Raw genomic sequence first — 26,661 nt, 5'->3', positions numbered from 1 at the left:
TTTTTTATCCTCTTTTCTAGCCTAGCGGCAAGACCTTTAGGTCCTGGGTTCGAGCCCGTTAGGCGGCAAGTCTAGAAGATGTGGATATCCACAGCCACGCTGAGGTCCTGGATTCGAGCCAAATGACAAGTTCTGCATTTTGGTTAAGTGTGTTTACGGACTATATACTTAACCCGCGGGGATTAATCGCACTCCAAAGGAGAATCGGAACTCAGCGTTCTCAATTTTTTTTCTTCTAAATTCCACTCTTTTTAATTCGAAATTGTAATTACAATTTTTTATATGTTTTCTAAACAAAAATATATTATTATTTTATCATTTATAACACGGTTAATATGTTAAACCGATAATTTTTTTAATTTAAAAAGTTAAAATGTCGAACTGATATTTTTTTTTTTAAATTTAGTAAGTTAATATTTTGAATAATATCTATTTTTTTTTTTATTTTAAAAAGTTAAACTTCGAACAAATATTTTGTTTTTTTTTGAATTTAGGAAGTTGACATTTTCTCAATTCCACTCTTTTTAATTCGAAATTATAATTATAATTTTTTTCCTATGTTTTCTAAATAAAAATATATATTATTTTATCATTTACAACACATGTGTTAACCGGATAAAAAAAAATTAATTTAAAAAGTTAAAATGTCGAACAAATGTATTTTTTTTTTAAATTTAGTAATTTAATATTTCGATCTAATATCTATTTTTTATTTTAGAAAGTTAAATGTCGAACCGATATTTTGTTTTTTTTAATTTAGGAAGTTAACATGTCGCCGATATTTTTTTTTTAATTTAATAAATTAACATGTCGAACTGATATTTCTTTTTATGAGAATCGACCTTTAAACAAAAACTTTTGTTATTTGAGCTATCATAATAGGTTGTGACAAACAAATATCTTAATAATATAGACAATATATATTTAAATTGTTCTTATTGTATTTTTGTTCAAACATATGAATTGGAATTGAATTACAATTCTATAGTTTTTCTAATCGTAAGAATTGAATTGTAATTAAATATCAATTCTTGTGAAATTTGGAATTAGAATTCCAATTTCAATGCCAATTCTAATTTCATTCATCCAAACAAATCCTAAGAGATTTATTTGGCAATATGTATTAAGTACTCTCATCTTCTGCACGAACAATAAAATTTATCCACTTACAAAGTCCTATAACAACAAGTTGTTGACTATTGAAATCATTGACTATTGAAATCAGCATTCTGCAAACCATAAATTTGAAGATATGAATCATTGGTTAACAATTCGTTCTCATAAAGTTGCATAAGATCTTAATTGCACTTGTAGACCTCTGTCAAGAGATCAACTGCATTAAGATCTTAATTGCACTTGTAGACCTCTGTCAAGAGATCAACTGCATTAAGTTGAGATGGTGATGAAGACAACCTTATTCTTAACAGGTTATACATGTACACGAGATACGAGATAGTGTGTATCTTCTCTGGTATATTTTATCAATTCACGATGAAGAGGACGAAGTCTCCAATCTTCTTATTGATATATTATGTTGGCTATGACTTCACAAACGTGAGTAAGAAGATACTCCAATCTATTTCTTTCCAGTTTTAATACCCTTGAAACTTGTCCAGTATCAAACATGTTACAGATAAATATGTCAAAGTCCCTTTAAAGCCATAAAATGTCACGGTCTAAGCCATGAATAATTTTCTCTAGCTGCCCCCATTGCCAGACTCAAGTTGTATTCATGAGCTAACAAGCTTTGTTTTAGGTTCATCATTTGGCTAGGTGTATTGCAAATCAAAAGACTAAAATGTTGTAGTAAATTCTTCTTGAAGATTGGTCATGTAAGAGCTATCGTTAGATTTCTCGATTGTAGATAAGAGCCATACCATGTTCTTGCATCTCTAAAAAAGTGAATCGGTGTTATCTCAACCTTAATCACATCCGTCGTTCCATGACTTGAAAAAACTGCTCAACTGAAATAAACCACCCTTCTACATCAACACCAATAAACTTCGGAAATTCTACCTTCGTCAACCGCGTTTGTGGTACATACAGCCTTAACCGATGCAATCCTGTTTGGGAAGCCTTCTTCGTCTAAACGCTCTGCGCTTTCTCTACTAGAGAGAAAATAAAGTTGCTCTTCAATGAAACCCACTTTGGGTTCCATCCTTTTTATACTTTGTCAAGCGTTTGAGTTATCGATGCCACATGAACACACGCATAGATTCGTTATTTGATTGATGTCTCTGTGAAGTTTCTGAACTTTGGATTGATTCGTAGAATTAGGTTTGAGAAGAATGAAGAATCTATTGAGAAAAATGTGAATGGCTTTGGGAGTTTTCAATCCCTTTTATTAATGTAATAAATTTGTTATAGTCCCTAAAATATCTATCAGGTTTTAATAAGGCTATAAACTTATAAAAACATATAATATAAAATATTAACATATTTTCACATCCCTCCCTCAAGATGAACATCCCTTAAGTTCATCTTATCTCTAAGATTAACAAAAGATCGAAATTCTAAGAACTTTATAAAAATGTCAGCTTGTTGAATTTTTGAATATACATGTAATGGCTGAATAAAACCTTGTTTGAAACTGTCTCTCACAATATGACAATCTATGTCGAGATGTTTCGTTCTCTCGTGGAAGACTGGATTTTCAGTAATATGTATTGCAGCTTGATTGTCGCAGTGTAGGGGAATCAGGAGATGGACTACAACATTGAAGTCTTTCAGCAAAAAAGTGATCCATTTTAGCTCACATACAGTGGTGGCCATGCTTTGGTATTTCGCTTCTGTAGTGGATCGTGAGACTGTGTTTTGCTTTTTAGTTTTCCAAGACACCATGGCTCCTCCAAGTTTAACACAATAACCTGTAAGGGACCTCCGACTGTCTGTACAAGTTGCCCAATCGGCATCTGAAAAATCCTCAAGTACACTATTAGTATTACAAGAGTAAAACAGTCCAAGTGAAGGCGTGCCTTTAAGGTACTTGACAACCTGTAAGGCAGTCTCCCAATGGACTTCCAGCGGTTTCTACATACATTGACTTAGTTGCTGGACACTAAAACCGATATCTGGTCTTGTAAAACTCAAGTAAATTAGACGTCCAAAAAGCCTTCTGAACATCTCTAGTTTAACCAATTCTGGACTAATTAATTCATTGAGTTTGATCCCTTTTTTATTGGGATATCAACTAGTTTACATCCAGTAAGACCTGTGTCAGCCAATATGTCAAGAATATACTTGCGCTGATCTATAAATAAACCAGCTTTAGTACGATGCAATTCCAACCCTAGAAAATATTTGGCTTCGCCCAAGTCTTTGATTGTAAATTTTAATCAAGATAATTTTTAACATCATTTATAATTTCTATAGAATTTCTAGTAATAAGTATATCATCTACATAAACTAACAAGGCAATAATGTTTTTTCAGTTTTAAAATTGAATAAACAATTATCATTAATTGATTGAACAAAACCAAAATGAATTAATTGTTTTGAAAACTCTTTATTCCACTGTCTTGAAGATTGTTTTAAGCCATAAAGGCTTTTGTTTAGATGACATACCATATTTTGTTTATTTAATTCTCCCGTTAATCCTTCTGGAATGTGGATAAAAATATCCTCTTCCAAGTCACCATGGAGGAATGCATTGTTGACGTCAAATTGCTGCAAAAACCAGTTATTAGCCGATGTTAAAGCAAATAGGATTCTTACCGTGACTGTTTTAGCAACTGGAGAGAAAATGTCGTGGAAGTCAATGTCGTCATTTTGATTGTATCCCTTCGCCACTAAATGTGCCTTGTATTTAGCAATCGATCCATCTGTATTCAATTTAGTCTTGTATATCCATCTATATATAACCTATCGCTGTCTTCCCTTTAGGAAGTTGAACTAGACTCCATGTATTATTTTCTTTTAAATCTGTTAATTCATCATCCATAACATCTTTCCAATGTTTGATTTTTACAGCTTCTTTAAAATTTTGTGGTTCTTTAATAGTGGATATGTTTCCTAAAAACTCTAGGTGTTCAGCATTCATTCATTTAGTCAAATAAGGGAATGTGTTTGGAGTATATGATTTATCATTGTTATTTGTATTTGAATTGACAACATAATTGTCAACCCATGTAGGAGGCTTTCTATACCTATTGCTTTTTCTTTGTTATTCTTGTGGATGAATCAATGAATCATTTGAACTAGGTTGTGTAGATGTGTTTGACTCAAAATTTTAATTTTCAGTTTGATGATTATCAAAATTATTTGAAATTAATGGATCATCTTCACTATATAATTCTGATTCTTCATCAGAATTATCAAAAAAATCTACACTTGTAGGGTTTGGGGGTTTTTCTACAAAATTTCTTTCATTTTGATATGGAAAAATATTTTCATGAAAAGTTACATCTTTTGATACAAAAATATTTTCATTTAAAATATCAAACACTCTATAACCCTTTTGTCCACATGAATAACCAATAAAAATACATTTTTTTCCCTATTGGCTCAAATTTGGTTTTGCAAGGAAAGTTATTTTTCACATAACACAAGCAACCAAACACCCTAAGATTTGATAAATCTGGATTTTTTTTATACAATTAAAAAAATGGACTCTCCCAATTCAAAATTTGTGAAGGGGTCCTATTTATAATATGTGTGCCCATAAGGATTGAAAATGGCCAAAAAGTTGTTAGTAATTTGACTTGAAAAAACAGTGAACGTGCTACCTGTAGTAAATATTGGTGTTTTCGCTCTACCACCCCCATTTTGTTGTGGGGTGTAAGGGCAAGACTTTTGATGAAAAATACCATTTTTTAAACAAAAACTTCTGACATTCGTAACTTAAGAATTCACTACTATTATTTGTTCTTACCGTTTTAATTGATGATTCAAAATGTGTTCTAATCATTGTATAGAAATCAATAAAAGTTTGACAAACAATATTTTTTATTTAATCATATATGTCCATGTAAATCTTGAAAAATCATCTACAATCGTGAGCATGTAAGGACAATCAATAAAAGATGTATCTTTATAAGGGCCCCATATATCCATGTGAACTAGTTCAAAACATTTTGTAGTTTTAGACATACTACACTTAAAACCTTTTCAATTTAGAGATAGGACATATATCACAATAAAAATTCTCAGTTTTATCTAAATTATAAGCATGCTTAAGTGCTATATCAGATAGATGACCAAGCCTTCTGTGAATCAACTTGAAATCATTGCATGTGTTATACACTTTATTCCCTAATTCAGTTTCTAGTAAGTAAAGGTCTGGAAAAGATCTCCTCTGCCTATGATCGTATTGTCCTTAACATCCTGCAATAGACAACCAGTAGAAGAAAATTGACAACTAATATTATTCCTCTTGGAAAGTTTTGAAACTGAAATTAGGTTATTTGTGAAACCTTGTGCATGCATAACATCATATAATTTTAGTTTTGCAAAAAGTCTAACATTACCTATATGTTTTACATTTTTAGATGTTCCATCAGGTAAAAATAAAGGCATGCTATTTATCATCTTAACTTCAGTCATCAAACTCAAATCAGAACAAATATGACAGCTAGAACCACTGTCTACTATCCAAATAGGTTTTTCTTTATTATTACTATGCACATTTAGACTACAAACACTAGCAAAATTTTAATTAGAAGACATACCTTCATAGTACTTGTTTTTACCTTTTCCTTGGGTTTGCAGCCCTTTTATGACTTCCTTCACCACATCATCAATTTTAGTGTTACTGAATTTAGAATACTGATTTGATGATGATTCTGGTTGATCTTCACAAAAGGAAAAAGGGGTTATTCACTACAGTAGTTGTTGCATTTGCAGAATTTTTTATCATCTGATCTCGGTTTCCTTTCCACCACTCCGGATAACCTATGATCTTGAAGCATCCTTCTTGAGTATGTCCTTCCATCTTGCAATGTGTACAAAACATGTTTGTTGTTCCTTTGTTGTTGCTTCTTGTCTTGTTGATTACTAATTTTCCTCTATTATTTCGAAAATTATTCTGACTTCTTTGCTGATCAAAATTCTTCTTCATAGACATTGCACAACTATTTGTTTGTTCATTCATTAAAGTTTGCACTTCCCTTTGTCTTTCAATGTTGAGCAACATGGCATAAACACGATTTAAGTTTGGTTTTGGGTCCTTGAGGAGAATTTGTTGCCTTGCATTATCAAAATATTCGTTTAATCCCATTATGAATTGTGTCGGCTTGTTTGATGTATCAACTTGGACCACCAATTTCGTCATTCTGCAGCAGCAAACAGTTCTTGGGTCACTATCGCATGCTAGTAGAGGTTCTAAGACCATCAATTCATTCCAGAGTTTCTTGATCTTGGAATAATATTTTTCAAGACTTAATGTACCCTGTCTCAGGTTACTAATGGCCTTTTGGATCTGATAAGCTTGTGGACCGTTGTTTTCTTGATATCGTTCTTTGATATCAAGCCATAAGTCTAACGATGTGGCTGTGGAAGAATAGTTTGATTTAATATCATCCGACACGGTGTTCAGAATCCAAGAATGGACTAAACAGTCCATCTTTCGCCATTTATCAAATACTTTTGATTCTTTTGGTACAACTAAAGATCCATCAATAAACCCTAACTTTGATTTTGCTTCTAGCGTTAATAGCATACCACTGCTTCATCCAATATAATTTCCGCCATTAAAAATAGTAGTACCTATAATCGCACCTGTATGATCTGAGTTACGCATCGTTAGCACATCATTTTCGTATTTCTTCTTTCCAGACATTCTTGATCTTTCGTCGTTCGAACTATTTGTTGGAAAAGATGAAAGGTAATCGCTGAAAGAAGAATCGTCGGTGTTAATCTGAGTTTCTTCTTCGTCTTCTTGATTTCGACGAGCATCTAGCTTTGATACCATGTGAAGTTTCTGAACTTTGGATTGATTCGTAGAATTAGGTTTGAGAAGAATGAAGAAGCAATTGAGAAAAACGTGAATGGCTTTGGGAGCCTTCAATCCCTTTTATTAATGTAATAAATTTGTTATAGTCCCTGAAATATCTATCAGGTTTTAATAAGGCTATAAACTTATAAAAACATATAATATAAAATATTAACATATTTTCACAGTCTCATTTCGACCGTCATAAGGAATGACGACTCTAATACCAAATGGTACTTTTATGAGGAGAGATGGAAAAAAAACTCGGAGAACTAGCCGGAGAAGACGAGAAATATTGACCAGAGATTCCGAAATCAGTTGAGAGAAAAGAAAAGGGAGTTATGCTTTTAATCATTCAACATACTAAATGGTGATGAATCCAAATGAGTATATATTCCTCATTTAATTCTCACATGATTCTGTTACAACTATTTGACTTGGCAAGAAAGCAAATAAAAGAAAAGATCAAGAGTTGATAACAAGGAGAACAAAACAGAAAAGAAAAGTAATAGTAAATATAAAAACAACTTAGCTTTAGATCTCACGGTCCTAGTGCCTTCAGATGCACTTCCTCCTTCGTCCGATCAGGTACTTTTAGTAACACTTTCTCTCCCACCTTGTATCTTCACAGTGACATAAATGAATACCTCCTTTACACAATCTCGCTCGCTCCATTCTCCAGCCTCTAGTGCAACAAAAGAGTTGTAACCATCTGTAATGAAACTAAAATTGGAGTGAATTAGTGAGCCTATATATTTAGCTTATATAAAATGTCATCCTATACATAATTGTTTTTTTATATTTCGAAATAACTAAATGTGACACAATCTGAATCAGATTAAATGTTCTAAGCTCCTCATTTATATTTATCTATTTATTTTTATACTATTTTTTTGTGTTTTTTTATCTTTTTTTTAAGCCGATGGATTACCTTCTATGCCTTTCTTGCATTTTTTTATTAGAATCAACCTCAAATTCACTGAACCTCATATCCAAGCATCAATGGTTTATTAGAATGGTGTTGTCATCATTATCTTAGAGAAGAATACCCATAATATATTAACTAATATCAAAGGCTACCATTTTTCTTTTGTTGCCTTACGAATCAACAACTTATGAAAGCTTAGATAAGATCAACAAAATTGTGTTACAATACTAAAGAAGATCAGGTAAACCTAGGCTGAAAAGAAGTGTTAAAAGAGGAATTTACGCTTTGAAATTTTCTATCAGGCGGGTGGTTGATTAGGTTAAGGAGGTTTGTGACGGAACTTTCGAAGAGCATTTCTTTGCAAATTTCGTTGAAATATTTATCGAAAATCTGTCAATAACAATTTCTTATAGAATCAAAATTCTTCACAAAATATATCGCGGATGTCAGTGGCGGACCCAGAAATGTTTTCTCGGGGGGCCAAATACATAGTAACGTAGCATTTTTTGGCGATCAATTAAATACATTTTCTAATTAAAATTTTACTCGGTAATTACATAAAAATACTAACAAACACAATTACAAAATACTAATAAACACAATCACTAAATTATTCTTGTTCATGAGTCGGTTCAAAAGAAGACAAATTTATTCTACGAGATTCTATTTGTTGAAAATATTACAATATTTGGCTCATTTTCAATTGTTGAGAAAATATCTTTCTCAACATATACAACTAAACTATCATTCATCCATTCATCTCCAATTCGATTACGCAAATTAGTCTTCACGGTCTTCATTGCAGAAAAAAACTCTTTCAACGGATGCAGTTGCAACTGATAAAACTAAAGACAACTCTATCAATCGATAAACCAATGGAAAGACTATATGTTTTTCTGTTGCAATCAATTTTTGAGCAAGAATTCCCAAGTCTTCAATTTAAGAAAATTGAGGATCATCCCGCAAATTAAATAAGTAAGCCCGAAGTTGTTGTTCCAAAAATAAATAATCACTGCCTGTGAAATTTTCAGGATAAAGTTTGGCAAGACGAATGAGTTTACGAATATCAAATTGGGAGAATTAATTTCTGGGATGAAGACATGATATGCAGTCAAGTAATTCTGTATTAACTTCTGAAAAACGATTATTCATTTATTGCATAATCAAGTCAACAACCTAACACTAAATAAGAAATAATAACTATTAATAGATAAGAAATAATAACTATTAATATATAAGAAATAATTTTTATTATACCTGACAAAAGATTTCCACACGATAATGATGAAGATTAGTGATGAGTTCCTCTTTTCTTCTCCGCCTATCATTGCTATCAATTATCATATGTTTATTCATATCAAATATTAAGATCGAGTGTAATTGACAAAAACTGTTAACTTGGTCCAAAATATCATGCCATCCATCTTCTCTAAATTTTTGTAATTGATTTTTCGAACTCGAAATCAATGACATGGCTTGAACTATATTTTGTTCTTGTAGGCAAAGTGACAACTCACTTGTAATTCCCAATAAAAATATAAATAAGAACAAAAATACAAAAACGTGATAAACACATATTATCAAGTGAATAGACACTCGAGATTACGATTATAAAATATTAATACATATAAAAATAATATATCAAATTCTTTATTTAAATACCGAACCAAACCAATGTAACTATTTTAACTTGTTTATTAATATTAATTTATATTTTCTTATAAATTTTTAAAATAGTTTAAAATTAAGAAATATAAAACACTATTATTATTTTAATTTTTATATTTTACCCTTTTTATTATATGTTAAAATAAATTAAAGGTGAGGCCAGGGTTTGATCACCTGACCTCATCTTTAGAGTTCAGTTACCAAGTCAACTGGACTAAGAGTTACTTGTCAAATATATATATAAAAAATAATTTATCTTAAGGTTGGGGGAGGCCCGGGCCCCCAAGGCCCCCCTTGTAGGTCCGCCATTGGGTAGGTTCAACTACAGGATAAGAAAAACATCCCAGAAAATGATAAGAAAGCACAATTCTGAAATTGAAAAGTGCATCTCTTGCAGGTATATCCAGAGCGCGTGTGCTATATCGGGAGAGGGGTTGTATGAAGGCTTGGACTGGCTTTCCAATAACATTGCCTCCAAGTAGGATCCTATTATTAAACTAAATTATGATGTTCTTTTCTTTAGTATATCTGACTTAAGAAGAATTGTTCTTCTTTGTGGCAGGCATAACCGTCTTAGCCTAATGTTGTCCATTGTCCACATGGAGATGTCATAATTTTGGATTAAATGTCATAATTTTGGGTTAAATTTTTATTTCTTGAAATGTTGTTATTGATTGATTTATTAATTATCTATGTTCTTCTTCTTTATTTTTTTGCTAAAAATTTCCAATATTTTGATGTCTACTTATATGGTAGTAACATGGGCTTGTCCTCTTTGTATGCTTTAAATAATTATCAAGGTTACATAAATAAATACCTTTTTACATTATTATGTGAAAATTTTAGTATTCAATTATTGTGTATTCAGTAGAAATATGAATGGAAAATCTCAAAATCAATTACCTGGAATAGAGGATTACACGAATGACATTAAACATGTTATTGTGCAAAAAGGGAATTAAAATATTACAAGAAGCATCAAGATTACTACCTAAGAACTCTATTAGAACTTAGGATAAAATTCTCTTCACCAGCAATAGTGAAATTCAATCTTCTAGTAGCCCAACCATTGTTGACTATATAGGCACCATATCGGGCTGGATCTCCAATTATACGGCTACCATTCACTTGTCACTCAAATTCAGGCAGGCATTTCGTCTTTCTCTCGTTCCTCATCTTTCTATCCTCGTCTATTTCCTACCTCAGTCACTTCTCAACAGCTCTCTAAATGAATTAGACATATTAGAAAGTGAACACTTCATGTCTGTATATGAAGTTGAAAAAAACTGACCATCAATGACAAGTTACTTTCTTTCTTAACTTCTTCCATTGGCAAAGCCAACTGCAGCTCCCCATAAGCGACTCGTAAACATAACCACATGGTACAAATTCAACATAAGAACACTTACCTGATTGTTAGGTGTAGAGACTAGATAATGGAAAAATATACAATGTGGGATGACCAATCCTCCAGACCATCGAATATATGAGTAGCAAAAATAATCGATGCTCCTCTTTCTAGATCAGCCCTTGCAAGAACATCAAGGTCGACTGTGATCTCATCCAGAAGAAGAACCTACATGAAAAGAATCTGATAATTACATTGGATAAACAGAAATGTTGATTGACTTGAAAAAGGAACTGACAAAGCTATACATACTACCATATATGGTTTTAACAGACCCATGCATATCTGCACTCGTCTTCTCTGTCCATCAGATACCTAGTGCATTCTCCATGACAGATCAATGCCCAATACCTACGGGAATCAATTAAGAAGTTTTTAGAGGTGTTTTTCAAAGGATGGGATTTGGGAAAGATATTCTAACAGTTATCAATTCAGTTCTTCTTTCAGGATCAATTCCTAATACTCTAAATATCATCTTCTCTGCAGATATATCCATTTTTATAGCTACCCCAAAACCCGCAAAGGCAACCTCTCTTCTCCACTGAAAACAAACCAGAATGAGAGCCATATCAGAATTTAGAACAATCACAAGCACTATACAAATAGATCTAAGCACTGAAAATTGACTAATATATACATATATATACCTCTCCTGTGAGTTTAAGCATTGTTAGAAAATTGAAAGTTGTAGGCCTTTATTGTCTTTTATACAATTATGGCTTATTTTATTATTAGTGGGCTTGGGCCTGTATGTATAAGTAATTTAGGGTTTCTAGGTTAATTTCTCTACTTTATAAGGGTTGTTTGTAAAGGTTAATACACAATTCTCAAGACTTTTTCTCTTTAGCAAATATCTATTTTTTAGAATTTCATAGTTGTTTCTTATAAGATCCAATAGTCAAAGACAACATTTGATATTAGAGCTAGATTGAAGAACATGTCGTCGACAAGATCAACTAGAGATGCTGCGGTAATGAAGATTGGAAGAGAAGGGAACGTGAAGCTCTCCTATCCGTTACTCACGAAGAGTAACTACTCGGTGTGGGCATTGAATATGCGGGTAAACTTACAAGAACAAGGAGTGTGAGAAGTCGTGATGCTCAAAGATGTTGACAAATGGATAGATAGAATGGCTATCGCCGCCATCTATCAAGCACTCCTTGAGGACGTCCTTCTCATGGTGGCTGAGAAGGATTCCGCCAAGCTAGTGTGGGAGACGCCAAAGACAATGCATGTTGGAGTGGAGAGAGTCAAGGAGGAAAAAGTGCAAACCTTGAAGACACAATTCGAGGCAATTTGCATGAAGAATGAGGAATCGTTGGATGATTTCTCCATGAAATTGGCATCCATTGTGATTGGTATCCGCTCGTTGGGAGTGAAGGTGGAGGATATATTTGTCTTCAAGAAGTTCCTTAGAGCCTTACCACAAACATACATGCAAATCGTTACAGCGATCGAGCAATTTGGTGACCTCAAAAATATGACTATCGAGGAGATCGTCGGTCATCTCAAAGTCCACGAAGAGACACTTCACGTCTATGAAGACCAAGAGGAGGAGCACCTATTTCTCATGCATGATGAATGAATGTCACGAATGAAGAAAAATAGAGAAGCCGATTTTTCTTTTGGATTGTCGAGTAGTAGCGACAATGGTGAAGATAACCGAAGTCGTGGAAAAGGGTCAGGTCAAAGGTGAGGTCGTGTAGAAATCTCACCTCGACAAGAAGACACCAAGCCCCGCAAAGACAAGAGCACAGTGAAGTGTTACGTTTGTCAAAGTATGAACATTATGCGTTTAAGCGCCCTAACAAAAGGTCTGACGATGAGGCAAACCTCACTAGCTTCTATGACGAGGAGTTAACATTAATATTTGTTGAGGTAGTGATGAATGTTTTGCCTGAAGACGATGATGAAAAGCTCATTAGCTTCTATAACGAAGAGTCGGTATTAATGTTTGTTGAGGGAGTGACAAATGTTTTTCCTGGAGATGTGGAGACAAACCTTGAAACGTTCATTCAAGAATTGTCCAAGGAGGAACTAGAGGTGGTGTTGTCCAATGAAGAGAAAGTCATGGAGAAACTCTTCGCAAGTGGCGATGAGTGTAATCACATTGATGTGTGGTACCTTGATAATGGAGCAAGCAATCATATGATGGACCATCGAGAGAAGCTCAATGAGCTCGATGAGAAAATTACCAGAAATGTGAAGTTCGAAGACGGAAGCAAGGCGAACAAGCTTCCTAATCCAGCTTGCGGGAAAATCTATGTGATTAAAGATGTCGTATTCGAGGAGGAGAAGAAATGGGAGTGGTGAAACGACAACAACAAACTCGTACAAAATTCCGTGGAGTTCGGAATCCTACGAGATGTCTATGCGGAGGCACCACTAGTAGATATGGATCTTGATGAATTGTTGTTTCTCAATATCGACGAGCCAACAACATATCATGAGGCGGTAGTCGAAGTGTCATGGAATGAGGCCATGAACAAAGAGCTCGAGTCTATCAGGATGAATAAGACATGGGAACTCACCGACTTATCACCCGGTCATAAGACAATCAAGTTAAAGTAGGTTTTCAAGTTGAAAAGAGACAACGAAGGCAACATCCTCAAGCACAAAATGAAGTTGGTAGAAAAAGGCTATATGTAGAAGCAAGGTGATGATTTTGAGGAGAACTTTGCACCGGTGGCAAAACTTGACACGGTTAGGCTAATTCTTATCATCGCAGCTCACCATGGATGGGATATTCACCACTTGGATGTCAAATCAAAAATTTTCAACGGTGACATCGAAGAAGAAGTCTATGTCACTCAACCTAAAGGCTTCATCATTAAGAATAAAGAGCACAAGGTGTACAAGTTATACAAGACTCTCTACGGACTACATCAAGCACCAAGTGTGTGGGACACTTGCCTCAACAAGAGAATGATGAGTCTCAGTTTCGTGAAGTGTTCTCAAAAGCAGGTTGTGTATACGAGAAACCACTAAGAAGAAGTACTCATTGTTAGTGTATACGTCGATGACTTGATCGTGACAGGATAAGGCGTCAAGAGTGTTGATGAGTTCAAAAAACAGATGATGAAGGAGTTCGAGATGAGTGATCTTGGGCTACTCTCGTACTATTTTGGTATAGAGGTGGACCAGAAGAAAGATAACATCGAGGTGAAGCATGAAGCTTATGTAGATAAGGTGTTGAAATAGTTTGTAATAGATGATTGCAACTTGAGCAAGTATCCTATGGAAGCAAAGTTGCAGCTCGGAAAGGATGTGGAAGGAAGCTTAGTGGATCTGAAGGAGTATAAGCGTATCATCGGGTGTCTTAGGTACTTGACGCACACTTCACCCGATATCTCTTATGTAATTGACATAGTGAGTCAATACATGGAGAAGCCTACCACTCTACACCAATAGACAGTAAAACACATTCTTCATTACATGAAGAGAACGGCGAGTTATGGGATTCAGTTAAGAAGAGGACGAGAAGTTGAAGAACTCATTGGTTTTACAATCATCGACCTAGTCGGTGACACAAACGACAGAAAAATTACTAGAGGGATGGTGTTTTATCTCAACGGAAATATGATCACCTGGAAAACTCAGAAGCAGCGAACTGTTGCTTTATCTTCATGTGAGGCGGAGTTTATTGCAGCTACTGCAGCGTCATGCCAAGGACTTTGGCTGAGAAACTTGTTGAGCGAGGTGCTCGGATGCGAGCCGAGGCCGGTAACCCTTTATGTCGACAACAAGTCCGCAATAGCATTAATAAAGAATCTAGTGTTTCATGGACGTAGAAAACACATCGACACTTGGTTCCACTTCATCCGTGAAAGCGTCGAGAACCGACAAATCGTTGTAGAGTTTGTAGGTACTAGAGAGTAGCGTGCATATATTCTCACTAAGGCACTAGCAAAAGTCAAATTTGTAGAGATACGAGAGCTGCTCAGCGTGAAGAATTTCGAACCAAATCAAGCTTACGGGGGATATTGTGAGTTTAAGCATTGATTGTTAGAAAATTGAAACTTGTAGGCATTTATTGTCTTTTATACAAATAAGGTTTATTTTATTATTAGTGTGCTTGGGCTTGTATGTATAAGTAATTTAGGGTTTTTAGGCTAATTACTCATTTATAATGGTTGTTTGTAAAGATTAATATACAACACTTATGATTCTCAAGACTTTTTCCTCTTTAGAAAATATCTATTTCTCAAAATTTCATATCTTCATAGCTGTGTTTTATAAGATCTAATAGTCAAAGCCAACATCACCTCCAAGATAATTGAGATCACTAGAGGTCGTCAAACGCGTCGTGGCAAAGGGAGCGAGAGAGAGGATAGGGTTTCGTGGGTTAGAGAGTAGAGTCGTGGAGAGAGAGAGAGAGAGGAAAGTCGTGAATGGAAAGAGTTTTTTTTTAAAATTATGCCAAATGAAGTATATATACGATGAAAGACACAAATTACCACTCTAGCGTTTTCATGTAAAACGTTAGAGTGGTAATTCACGTAAATGAGCGGTAAGTGGGCGCGAGAGGGGCAAAACGAACATTTCGCAGGACAAAAATGCCATTTTTGCAAGGTGTATCAGGCGTGAGCCTTTTTTAGAATTAGACCCCTTATCATTTTGGAATTAGACCCCTTATTAGGGCCATTTCATCAAATTTCTCTTGAGTTCTTAGGTAGTTGGAGGAAAATTTGGATTGAGGAGACTAATATGACATGTTTAAAATTTTGGGTAACCATATGATTAATTTTTAGTCGATTATCTCGCTGAAATTTTTTGTCAAACCTTCCATGATAGTAATTGTGCGATAGGTAACATTCATAATGTTATTATTATAACATTTTTTATATTTGTTCGGAAAAGTTAATGGATTCGGTCATAAAATTAATCTTAATTCTCGAAAATCTGCGAATTCGATAATTTAATTGGTGACGTGATTGTATTTTATTTTTATTTTTATTTTTTTTAGTTTTTTATTATTTATTATTTATTTTATCTTTATTTATGATTTTGTCATTATAATTAAACTACTATTATCATTTTTATTTTACAAACATTTAAGAAGGAAAATGTAATTAGGAAAATGTAATTAGATAATAATAGATGATTAGGTTTAACTTTGTCATTGAATATTTGATAATAAGAGTAATATAAAATAAATTATTAATTTAACATAAATGAAATTCTATCCATTTGAAAAAAGAAAAAAAAAACATGAGCCATGTCATATTTGAATGAAGGATAGGAACATTGGTAAGTGTGTAGAGTATAGGAGCTGGACTTCTTATCTCTTTTTCTTTCAATAATTATTTCCATTTACTGTTATATAATTTCAAACAAATATAATTTCCTTTCCAAAATTTCAAAATAAATTTAATTAAAAATAATTTTGAATAATAAAACCTTATAAAACTGATACTAAAAATAAAGATTTTATTTATTAAATTAAAAAAAAAATGTTTTTCAAATAAGGATTTTTAGAAAATATCAACTAATTCCTGTTCTTCTGATCGAGACGCCCATCCGTCATTCCACCACAAAGCTTAATGTATAAAAGCTCACGTCTTTGCATTTTTGTGTGGAAATTATAATAATAATAAGATTTCAGATAAACATGTTGTCAAAGATAATCATGGTTCAATCCATTTCTTCCACCCTTCCTCAGCTTCTTCATCATTATCCACAAGCCCATACCAGGAGAGTTAATTCGATTTCATCGAGACTTGAGATACCAAAGAATCGAAACAACATTAGGAAGATCCTCGACAGCACCAGGTATTTATATATTTATATATATTGTTGTTTGATCTTCTAAAGAATGTTTTTTTATTTTTATTTTGATTTTGATTTTATAATAGTTGGGTTGCTACGGCGGCCGGAGGGGGAAACGTGCAGTCTGTGTCTATTCCAACTTCGGTGCCGGTTCGTGTAGCTCATGAGCTTCTTTTGGCTGGACATCGATACTTGGACGTCAGGTGTTTGTGATAATGTCTTAAAGAAATTTAAACTTGAATTATTTGATGTCTGATTATAATTATGTGTTTAGAACTCCTGAAGAATTCAGTGCTGGACATCTTGTTGGGGCCATCAATGTTCCTTACTTGTATAGAGTTGGATCAGGTAGATACCTACCTAAAAATATTTTATATATATTCATTTATGATTTCTAGTTAAGTTTGATTAATCAAACCCATTTAGCCGTTCGTGGGTTATACTTACTCAATCCAAATCGAAAAAATATTTGATAGTTTGGTTATAGGGCGGGCGGGAGGTAGAGTTTTGATTGAGTATAACCGATGTAGTATTAGTACCGGATATAGGTTTGGATTGTATAATTGATGATTTCTATGTAATATGAGTATTCATGTCATCCAACATTCGATGATTGGGCGGTTATACAGTCCAATGTAGGTTTTGATTGAGTATAACCGAGATAGTATTATCGGATAATATATTATTTAATTTTATTCAAATAACTGAATTAATCTGATCCAGACTCGTAATATATTATTTAATTTTATGATTATCAAATAAATTTTACAAATATATAAACTTGATTTATGTTATTGTTTAATAAAAAAATTTGTTTGAAATTGTATTATATTAATGTTTTTGTAATTGTTTTGTTTAATTAATTGTTTTAAAATTAGTTTAAAATATGTAAGAATGATTTCAAATATATGGTATGATATCCAAATAATTTTGAAACCTATGAATTTCAATCTATCGGTTATATGGTTGAATGTAAGGTCTTGATTGAGTATAACCTACCTGAAGACAAAATTAAATTTATTAAAAATTGACCTAATTCGATCTGTGATCACTCAGTTTTGTTTTGATCTGATGTTAGAAGACTAAATGTCTCGTTATCAATTCTTACCAAAAACGTTCTGATTTAAAGGGGTCATAACTGATGCGCGGATAGTATTAGCCACCCGAAAATAAACTAAGTCAAAAAAATGAAAAATTTATGAGTTTTATTTTGATTGATAACAAAAGAAAGTCTCTTAAATAACTCAATCTCTTTTTATCCAATAATTTTTTTTATTCACATCATTTAAATCATCAATTAATATATAAACATTTTTTTCATAATTGCAGCATAAACTTGAATTGAAAAAAGGCCCAAGAACACTTTTGTTAAGATTCTTAGTGTGTGTTTTGTTTCTCTGATGTTATTTTCGATTTGCAGGAATGACTAAGAATTCTCAATTCTTGGAGGAAGTACTTTCACATTTTGGGAAAGACGATGAAATCATAGTGGTGAGTAATTTCATTGTCTTCCCTTTTTGATAGATGAATGTAATTGAATTGTAAATAAGTTGAGAGTGGCATTTTATTTGAACAGGGATGTCAACTTGGTAAAAGATCATTCATGGCAGCAACTGATCTTGTTTCTTCTGTAAGTTTACATGATCATGATCCAATTACAAACCCTAATCTTGATTGATTTCCCATCTCACTTAGAAGGTTAATTTTTTTGAATGCAGGGGTTTACAGGCATTACAGACATGGCTGGAGGATATGCTGCTTGGACACAAATTAGACTCCCAATAGAATCTTGATCCCAAATGAAGAACATTTAAGTAATCAATAAAAATGAATATTGTTGTTGTATCAAGAATCCACCCTAATTAATAAAGGGTTTATGTGAATATTAAGAATTCTGACAACATCAAGTTTGTCTGTCTGTCTGTCTTTGTATGTAATGGTTGACAGACATTCCACTCAATGAAATCAGTTTCTCCTTGACTATGTTCTTAATGTTAATATTGGAGGTGGAAATTAGTTAATCTAAAAAAGGGTTAAATTTTATTAACAATTTAGAGATGATTTGAAGATTTCTTTTAACTTTCTTCACTTTTTTATTTTATTTTATAAAAAATTAATTCTCATTTTAAAGTTTAATTAAATAAAGAATTACATATAATTTTTTCATAAAAAAGTAATTCTCACTTCAAATATTAAGTAATAAATAATACAAAATAATAAAACATTGATAGTCTAAAAATATTAAATTATAATATATATATAAAAAATTCACTAAAAAAATGAACGATTGTATGAAGGGTCACACAGACAAAATCATTTTAATTTCTTAAATGATAAAAATGTTATAATAGAAGAAATTGAACAAACAAATAAAACAGTGTCAAAATAAACAGTGTCAAAAAAAAATTCTACCAAATATTTTGGGATCCAATCTTGCTATCCCACAACATATCTCAATTACTGTCCCATCATACATATCATTAAATAATACCTAGAATCTTCATGCTAAATATCATTTTTAATAACTTTTTATTAAAAAAATATGAAAAACAACTCACATACCCTATTTTTTTCTATCAAATCCAACCAACTCCTGTGGATTTTTCTTCCTCTATCATATGTACAACATCTTATCTCACACTTAGAAAATTTGAGATTTCATTATAAATTATAATTGAGACCTAGTCTAATAGGACCACATTTGTTTTTTTTTTCTAAACATGAACCGTAGTCCTATGGTCCTACCAACACCCATTTGGGGAGGGGGCATGAGATTATTATTAAGATAATATGTTCAAAGTTAATTCATCCAAGCACGTTTCAAAATCCATTTTCCAATAGAGAAATTGAGAGAGATGGCAACATGGGGAGCATAATGTCTTCATTACCTCCAGCCTTGTAACCAAAACTCCATAAAGCCAAAGGATGAGGAACCAACAACCCACTCACAAAAACAACTCAAGAAAGGAAGAAGAATAAGAAATGGGAAGGTCTCGAAAATGGTTCAAAAACGTCAAAACAAAGATGCTTTTGTGTACCAGCCATTCTACACATCCCGACGAAACCTTTGTGGTTTTTCACACCAATGAAGCCAGTAACACCCCTTTCAGCCAAGAGATCAACGTGCCACCTAAAGATCAGAAAAACAATTCACCACCCGAAGTGATCATCGCGCCCACTAAAGATCAACAAAACAATCCACCAACTGAAGAAATCATCGTCGTGCCAACTAAAGATCAACAAAACAATCCACCAACCGAAGAAATCAGCGTCGTGCCAACTAAAGATCAACAAAACAATCCACCACCCCAAGAAATCATCGTTATGCCAACTAATGATCAAAAACAAAGCAATCCACCCGAAGAAATCATCATGCCACCGAAAGATCAACAAGACAACACCCACCAAGACCGAGCTATAATTTCATCATCCAACGATCATCAAATCGCAGTTATCAAGATCCAAACCTCATTCAGGGCACATCTCGTATGTCAAATTCTGTCAATTTTGAAATCTGTCTACAAACTATGGATCCATTTTTGAGATGAACCATTTTTAGACTACAATTAACTAAGATTTTTTTATGTTTCAAACTCTTAGCCTTGTTTTGATAAAGGTTATTCAGATTTAATCCAAATACCTTCTTATCCTATCATCAATTAAAATACCCACATAAGCCACTTTCTTATCAAACAATGCCTTGTTCAGATTTGGGTTATTTGAATAATCTCAAATAACCTACCATCTTTTTCATTGTTACATAGGACCATTTTTGTTTACAAGACCTTTTCATTTTTTTATAGCTTAGTTCATATTTAGGGAAATGAGGTTTGGTTAAATAAAATGGTCTAATTAGCCAAAATATGATAGTCCTATTTGACCTAGAGTTTGAACAAAAAGAATCTCTGTAAAAATTATCACATAGAAATGGCTCAAACAGTTTTAAAAATTAAAGGCTTGTTTTAAATAAAAATTTAGAATACTTCTTACTAATCATCTACATATTATAACTCTATCCATATATATCTGTTTAAAGGCAAGGAGGGCATACAAGGCATTGAAAGGGCTGGTGAAGCTGCAAGCCGTGGTTCGAGGAATGTGCGTGAGGCGACAGGTTCAATTGGCGTTGAATTGCATGAACACTCTTGCTCGTTTACAGATCACTGTTCGATCGCATCAGCTCCTCACTGAAAGCAACTTCCCGTCTAGTTCCACCAGATCACCTTCAGCTACACAACAGACACAATTTTAAAGAATTTGTAACCCATTTCCCTCTTTTTGCCATTTGTTTCAACAGGGATTATTATATGTTTCTTGAAACCAAAAAAACAATATTTTTTACAGACAATTGACAGTGCTGCAACTTTATACAAATGGGCACAACATATAAATATGAGCAAATTGTGTTAAAAGACCAATCCCAACCATTTAATATCCCAGTTTTTGAGCTTGTCTCAGTCGAAATCTTGAGATGGTTATGATTTGTTGTAAATATCTCTTGAAGGCTTGGGCAACTGTTTTATGAGCTTAATGAGTTCATAGGTCCTGGTGTTATGACCAGAATAAAGGGCGAGGTCAAGAGCTGTTAACCCATCCTGCAAAGAAAATAGAATTTCATTCAAGCAAATGAACAAGAAAAAGAAAAGAAAAAGAAAAAACAAAGCATTATTTGAGACTCTTAGTACAAATAAAATAACAGATTTTGGAGGCTGTGAGATGCAAAATGGAAATTAGGGTTTGAAGGGTCAAGCGCTCAATCCATTTTTATTTTTTTAAATTAAGTAAGCTAGCACGACCCTCAACTTCAACTTAAGACGTTATTGTCACTTGAGCTACCCTAGTGGGTTGTTTGAAGGGCCATCACATTAAGTTTAACAAATGGAAGATGCTTTATTTGATCTGGGTTATTTGAATAACCAGGTAGTGGTTCTTTTCAAATAACCCCGTTTGATGTAGGTTATTTGGGGTTATTTAAGTAGATAGATATTAGGATTAAATATATTTATTAGTAAATAAATTTTAAAAAAAAAAGTATTTTAATTGAAGATTTGAATAATGATGAGTAGATAGATTGTTGATTGCAAAGTGGGTTATTTGAAAATAATCCCAAATAACCCACATCAAACAAGCTTTAAGTATTTCCCCTTCCTCAAACCAAATCTAGAAACTCAATATAGGGTTGTTCCAAGATGCTATTTTACGATTCCCCAAAGATAGAACTCCATTAAATCAATTAAAAGTTTAAGAATCCAGTTGTAAACAAACAAAACTGGCCAAAGAATTCCATAAGAAAATTCTTACAACACAAGTGTATCATGAAATGGAGTTTAAAAAATGAAAGCATTAGGCCTTCAATGACATGGGTTATTTGAATAACCAAGTGGTTATTCCCAAATTATCTAGGTAGGTTATTTGAGTAAAAAGACGTTATTTTGATTGATGATTTGAATGATGTGATTGATGAGTAGATTGATGACTAGATAAATGTGTTATTTGGAATTAATCTCAAAGTTAAAAGAATTCATTGCAAATGAAAAAAGAACTCAATGAAGTGAAATATTTATTTACCTTGTTTTTCAGCATCTTGTCAGCTCCTTTTATTAACAGAAGTCTTACAATATCTGTCCTTCGACTTTGAACAGCCAGATGCAACGGTGTCCAGCCATCCTGTGAGGTCAATAAATTAGAATGAATTTGTAGTTTGTTGAAAGGCACAAAACTGCAAAGGGATCAAAACTTTACATTATCAGGAAGGTTTATGTCAACATTATACAACAGAAGAATCTTTATCATCTGAGTTGAAGCAGTCCAGACAGCATAATGCATCAAAGTCGCCCCATCCTATTCTCAACAATAAAAAAATAACTTAAATGACAGTCCATGAAGCTTTATAATCACAAAAGAAATAGAAAAAACAGAATTAATGAAGAATTTTTCTCACCCGATCCTTTATATTTGGGTTGGCAGATTCTCTCAAAAGGTAATTAAAGATAGCCTGCTTTTTGCCCACTGTTGCTTTATGAAGTGCAGTCAATCCATCCTGGAACATAATAGTGCGAGAAGCAATTAGTAGATCATTCTTCCCTTCATACATTTTCATTGTGTTCAATTCAAAACACTTTTTTTTGTATCTGAATCTTGATAAATTTGAACTTGAATCTCCCATCCAGACATCCAGATGAGAAATTTGGATGCAAGAGTGTTTTCAAATAAAGCATAAAAATTCTATAAACAAGAAGAAGAATGAAAGTCATCAGCAAAAACCTTATCCTGGACATTGATGTCAGCGCCATGTTTCAACAGAGTATTAACAAGATAAAATTCTCCTGATGCTACAAGAGTGTGCAGAGGCAGCCATTTTTCCTGAAACATCGTTTCAATAAAGCTTAAATTTGAAGTTAATCAAAACAGATGATTAACATGAAGAACGGTGCGATGATTATTATAAAGAATGTAAGGAAGAAAACTTCCTGTAGCCTAGCATGTCACAAAACTTACAGAAGCAGCATCCTTCAGATTAGGAGTGCGTCTATTCAGTATAAACTTCTCATCTTTTGTCAGCAACTTCTGCCGGCCTATTCATTGAAGAATAAGATAAAAATGAATGAGTTCTTCTCTACACTTAATTGAATGATTCCAATTTGCATATATTACGTCAATGGAATGGAAACAGTAACCTGATAAACCCTAATTATAACCGAGAATCGAAAAAACAAACATCCTTCATCATCATAGTTGAGTTACAACAGAAATGCAAATTTCAATACGGTTACCTTCAGAATTCTTAGCATTAGAATCTGGATCATAATCCTCACTGTTGAAGAAATCTGAAATATCATCCAAACTGCCGCCATAGACAGCCCACCTAGGGTTCCGCGGTACCACTCTGCCGCCATCCGGTGGACGGACGTCTCTCTCTACGCCTCCGACTTCGTCATCTTCTTCCTCACTCTGTTCCGGAAAGGTAGGAGTGTCAAGAACAATCGGTTTCAACTGAGACAATTTCTCTTTCTTATAATCTCGATATTCCTCCTCAGTCGCCTTCCTTAACGGTTGCGACGCTTTCCGGTTCTTCTCAACTCGAATACCGAATTCTAATTCTTGAGCTAACTTTCGTCGGTCCTTCTTAGTTTGATTAATCTCTTCCTGAATCTCTTTCCACTTTTCAGGTATCAAGTTCTCAGGCTTAACTTCAGTGTTTTTTACATTACCTGTTTTAGTATCTTCAGAATGTGAATTGAGTGTCTCCTCAAGATAAGGATCTTCAAACACGCCTTCTCCGAAGACAACACAGTCTCCGATTACTATTTCATCATCTTCGTCAATGAATTGTTGTTGGTGGCTTTGAGGAGATAGTCGCAGTCCAGGTGAGAAAGTGGAAGAGGTGAGCGCGGAGGAGGCTCTGATGTGAAATGAAAAAGGCCTTGTCCTTGTATGAGAAAGAGAATGATGACAACCGAGAGAGATAGAAGTTGAACATGGATGTAGGAAGAGAACTGGTGCTGCCATGGCTATGGAGTTCGGAATCATCTCAAAACTCTGAACAGACTATGAACACGAATGTGATGAAAATTCGAGATTGCTATTTGGGTCCTTGTCGGGTGTTCGGGTAATGGGAAATTTGATGAAATGAATTTAATAGTTGATTTGGGAAATGATTAACATCTGATCAAAATTGCGTAAATGACCATCTTCTATTTATCTATATTTATCGTTATCATACGAAAATACCGTCACGAGCGTTTAAAAATAATTGTTCAGTAGAATCGTCTCGCGACGAAAATTCAAAACTGAATTGATTATACTTGTTCAGCACGATCGTCTCGTGACGAAAATTAAAGACTAAATTGAGTATAATTGTTCAACACGATCGTCTCGTGACGAAAATTAAAGACTAAATTGAGTATAATTGTTCAACACGATCGTCTCGTGACGAAAATTAAAGACTAAATTGAGTATAATTGTTCAACACAATCGTCTCGCAACGGAAATTCAAGACTGAATTGAGTATAATTATTCAGCACGATCGTCTAGTGATGGAAATTCAAAACTGAATTGAGTATAATTGTTTGCGACGGAAATTGAAGACTAAATTGAGTATAATTATTCAGCACGATTCTCTCGCAACGGGGATATTTTCGTCAAAAAAATATGAAGTGGTCGTTTGCGCAATTTTTATTAGGCGCTGATCATTTTCCCAATTAAGACATTTGTTATGGTTATTTCATCAAATTTCTCTGGGTTCTCAGGTTAACGAGTTGAACCGATACTAACATAAACCTGACATGTTTAGTAATTCGAGCCAAAATCTTTAACCGAATCAGACATTTTTATTTCTTATTGACTCGAACATAATTCGTTTGGCCTAATTTAGGTAACTCAACTAGAACCAAACCCGATGTAATTAATTCATATTACTCTATTTCAAATTAAAATCATATCAACACAAAACAAAAATAAATTAAATCACAAATTCACTTATAAAAAAATAAAAAATAAAAGAGTGAGTGAATAGAAAAAAATAATACAAAAATTCAACAAATAAAATTTGTAAACGGATTATCGGATTATCGGATTTACGTGGGACTAAATTTTAATATGTTTATTAATCGGGTTAAGACCTAATTTGACCGAACAAAAAATACATGAATTTTCATGTTGGTTCAGGGTTATTTTGTGTCCAAATTTGACAGCCCTAATGAATGATGGACTTAGCTTAACGGGCCGTAACAAACTCAGTCCAATCCAAAACTCTCAAAGACTTTGAAACGCGTTTTGCCGTCTTCTTCTTCATTTTCATCGATCCCTGCATTTGTTCTTCATCGAAATGGCGTCAATCTACAGTTGTAAAGAATGTAGAGCAAATCTGAATCTCCAAACCGGAAGTCTCTTCCCGGCGGATTTCTACTTCGAGGCTGGAAACAAAGGAACGCTATCATTTGCAGCGATTGATTCATCGAAGTTTCTATTCAAGAAGGAAGAAAAACTAATACCGTTCTTCGAAACCGTCAATTATTGGGGAATCCAGAGGAAGAGGACGAAGATCAACTGTAATAACTGCGGTCTTCTAGTCGGATACATCTACGACGACGGTCCTCCTCTAACCGGCGGAATCGGTCAGTTTGGTTTAGGACCTAGCCAGGCCATTTCTAGGTCACCGAGGTATCGATTCAAGATTAAATCTCTTAGGATTTCATCTGAAACTTGAGACGAAATTTCGAAATTTATCAAGCAAATTATGTTGTTGTATACTGTTTGTTTCCATTTCTGATTCTGTAGTATGATGTGTGAATTTGAACAAGATGTTACATTTTGCTCGTTGTTGATGCTGGTACATAATAATATATGATCATGATATGGTTAAATTGATAAGATTGCAGTATTTTGTTGAATGTGATGATGATTATAACCATTTTCATGGTTAACAATCTTAAATTTATTAGAATTTTTGTGAATTTGATCTTTGGAGATTTGAATATGGTATCTATTAGTTTGATCATTCAGATTTGTTTTCAAATCTCATCTAGACTCTATTATCATATCTTGTCCAACAATTTCTATATATAAGTCAATTTGGATGAATTAAATTTAAGACCAGTACAATTTATGTTTTAAGAATTTTTTATTTTGGGTAACTAACAATACTAGTTTATTTTAGTGGTAATTGAATTCGAAACAAAAAATATCGGAAATGTTAGTTTTTTGATCGACTTACATTCAATTTTTTTTTTTACTTTTTAGATGATCCATCTTGAATCATGGTTTTTTAGAACGAAGTGCAGAGGGCCGTTCCAAGTTAAGTCTTTGACAAGACAGATGGTACTAGACTGACTCTCGTTCTTTGGGTACTAGACTGACTCTCGTTCTTTGGTCTGTCTTTTGTCCTTCTAATTGAAAGTATATCTTAATCTAAACACACGATAAAAAGAATACAAGAAAGAAACAGACGTAGAATTTGAA

At 33.4% G+C, this 26,661-nt stretch overlaps 4 protein-coding genes and 1 pseudogene across 5 annotated transcripts; 3 read left to right on the top strand and 2 right to left on the bottom strand.

Moving 5' to 3' along the window:
* Nucleotides 1-10,440: 10,440 nt before the first annotated feature.
* On the bottom strand, nt 10,441-15,495 carry LOC124931806 (annotated as a pseudogene).
* Nucleotides 15,496-16,509: 1,014 nt separating this feature from the next.
* On the top strand, nt 16,510-18,679 carry LOC124921438 (thiosulfate sulfurtransferase 16, chloroplastic). The gene is made up of 6 exons (XM_047462100.1): nt 16,510-16,704; nt 16,788-16,904; nt 16,976-17,049; nt 18,122-18,192; nt 18,278-18,331; nt 18,420-18,679. Exons 1-6 carry the CDS (start codon nt 16,544-16,546, stop codon nt 18,492-18,494), a joined length of 552 nt encoding a protein of 183 aa, XP_047318056.1. The 5' UTR covers nt 16,510-16,543; the 3' UTR covers nt 18,495-18,679.
* Nucleotides 18,680-19,683: 1,004 nt separating this feature from the next.
* Nucleotides 19,684-20,953, top strand: LOC124931797 (protein IQ-DOMAIN 18-like). Its single transcript, XM_047472358.1, has 2 exons — nt 19,684-20,187; nt 20,738-20,953. The coding sequence occupies exons 1-2, from the start codon at nt 19,684-19,686 to the stop codon at nt 20,951-20,953; spliced, it is 720 nt and encodes a 239-aa protein (XP_047328314.1).
* LOC124918856 (ankyrin repeat domain-containing protein, chloroplastic) lies at nt 20,606-24,283 on the bottom strand. Of its 2 annotated transcripts, XR_007097534.1 has the most exons (8): nt 23,475-24,283; nt 23,200-23,276; nt 22,966-23,064; nt 22,643-22,741; nt 22,444-22,542; nt 22,270-22,368; nt 21,127-21,296; nt 20,606-20,930 (listed from the first exon to the last, which is right to left on the bottom strand). XR_007097534.1 is itself a non-coding variant. In XM_047458921.1 (7 exons), exons 1-7 carry the CDS (start codon nt 24,229-24,231, stop codon nt 21,177-21,179), a joined length of 1,350 nt encoding a protein of 449 aa, XP_047314877.1. In that variant the 5' UTR covers nt 24,232-24,283; the 3' UTR covers nt 20,952-21,176. The 2 variants fall into 2 exon arrangements, 1 of the variants encoding a protein (XP_047314877.1); XM_047458921.1 differs by lacking the exon at nt 20,606-20,930 and having other exon boundaries at nt 20,952-21,296.
* Nucleotides 24,284-25,487: 1,204 nt separating this feature from the next.
* LOC124921437 lies at nt 25,488-26,071 on the top strand. Its single transcript, XM_047462099.1, has one exon. It carries the CDS (start codon nt 25,529-25,531, stop codon nt 25,907-25,909), a length of 381 nt encoding a protein of 126 aa, XP_047318055.1. The 5' UTR covers nt 25,488-25,528; the 3' UTR covers nt 25,910-26,071.
* Nucleotides 26,072-26,661: the final 590 nt, after the last annotated feature.

The sequence above is a fragment of the Impatiens glandulifera genome, chromosome 1 (genome assembly GCF_907164915.1).
Source record: "Impatiens glandulifera chromosome 1, dImpGla2.1, whole genome shotgun sequence".
Taxonomy (NCBI): domain Eukaryota; kingdom Viridiplantae; phylum Streptophyta; class Magnoliopsida; order Ericales; family Balsaminaceae; genus Impatiens; species Impatiens glandulifera.
Note: the sequence above shows the minus strand (reverse complement) of the source record. Positions and strands in the feature narration are given on the sequence as shown.

What these genes read in the sequence shown, in the direction of transcription:
- LOC124921438 (XM_047462100.1), top strand. Translation starts at nt 16,544, where the DNA reads ATGTTGTCAAAGATAATCATGGTTCAATCCATTTCTTCCACCCTTCCT. An exon ending in CTTGTATAGAGTTGGATCAG is followed by an intron (nt 17,050 to 18,121) that starts GTAGATACCTAC and finishes TTCGATTTGCAG; the next exon opens with GAATGACTAAGAATTCTCAA. An exon ending in AAGACGATGAAATCATAGTG is followed by an intron (nt 18,193 to 18,277) that starts GTGAGTAATTTC and finishes TTATTTGAACAG; the next exon opens with GGATGTCAACTTGGTAAAAG.
- LOC124931797 (XM_047472358.1), top strand. Translation starts at nt 19,684, where the DNA reads ATGGGAAGGTCTCGAAAATGGTTCAAAAACGTCAAAACAAAGATGCTT. An exon ending in CCTCATTCAGGGCACATCTC is followed by an intron (nt 20,188 to 20,737) that starts GTATGTCAAATT and finishes ATCTGTTTAAAG; the next exon opens with GCAAGGAGGGCATACAAGGC.
- LOC124918856 (XM_047458921.1), bottom strand. Translation starts at nt 24,231, where the DNA reads ATGATTCCGAACTCCATAGCCATGGCAGCACCAGTTCTCTTCCTACAT. An exon ending in ACCCAAATATAAAGGATCGG is followed by an intron (nt 22,543 to 22,642) that starts GTGAGAAAAATT and finishes TGTTGAGAATAG; the next exon opens with GATGGGGCGACTTTGATGCA. An exon ending in ACAAGATGCTGAAAAACAAG is followed by an intron (nt 21,297 to 22,269) that starts GTAAATAAATAT and finishes TTTTCTTTGCAG; the next exon opens with GATGGGTTAACAGCTCTTGA.
- LOC124921437 (XM_047462099.1), top strand. Translation starts at nt 25,529, where the DNA reads ATGGCGTCAATCTACAGTTGTAAAGAATGTAGAGCAAATCTGAATCTC.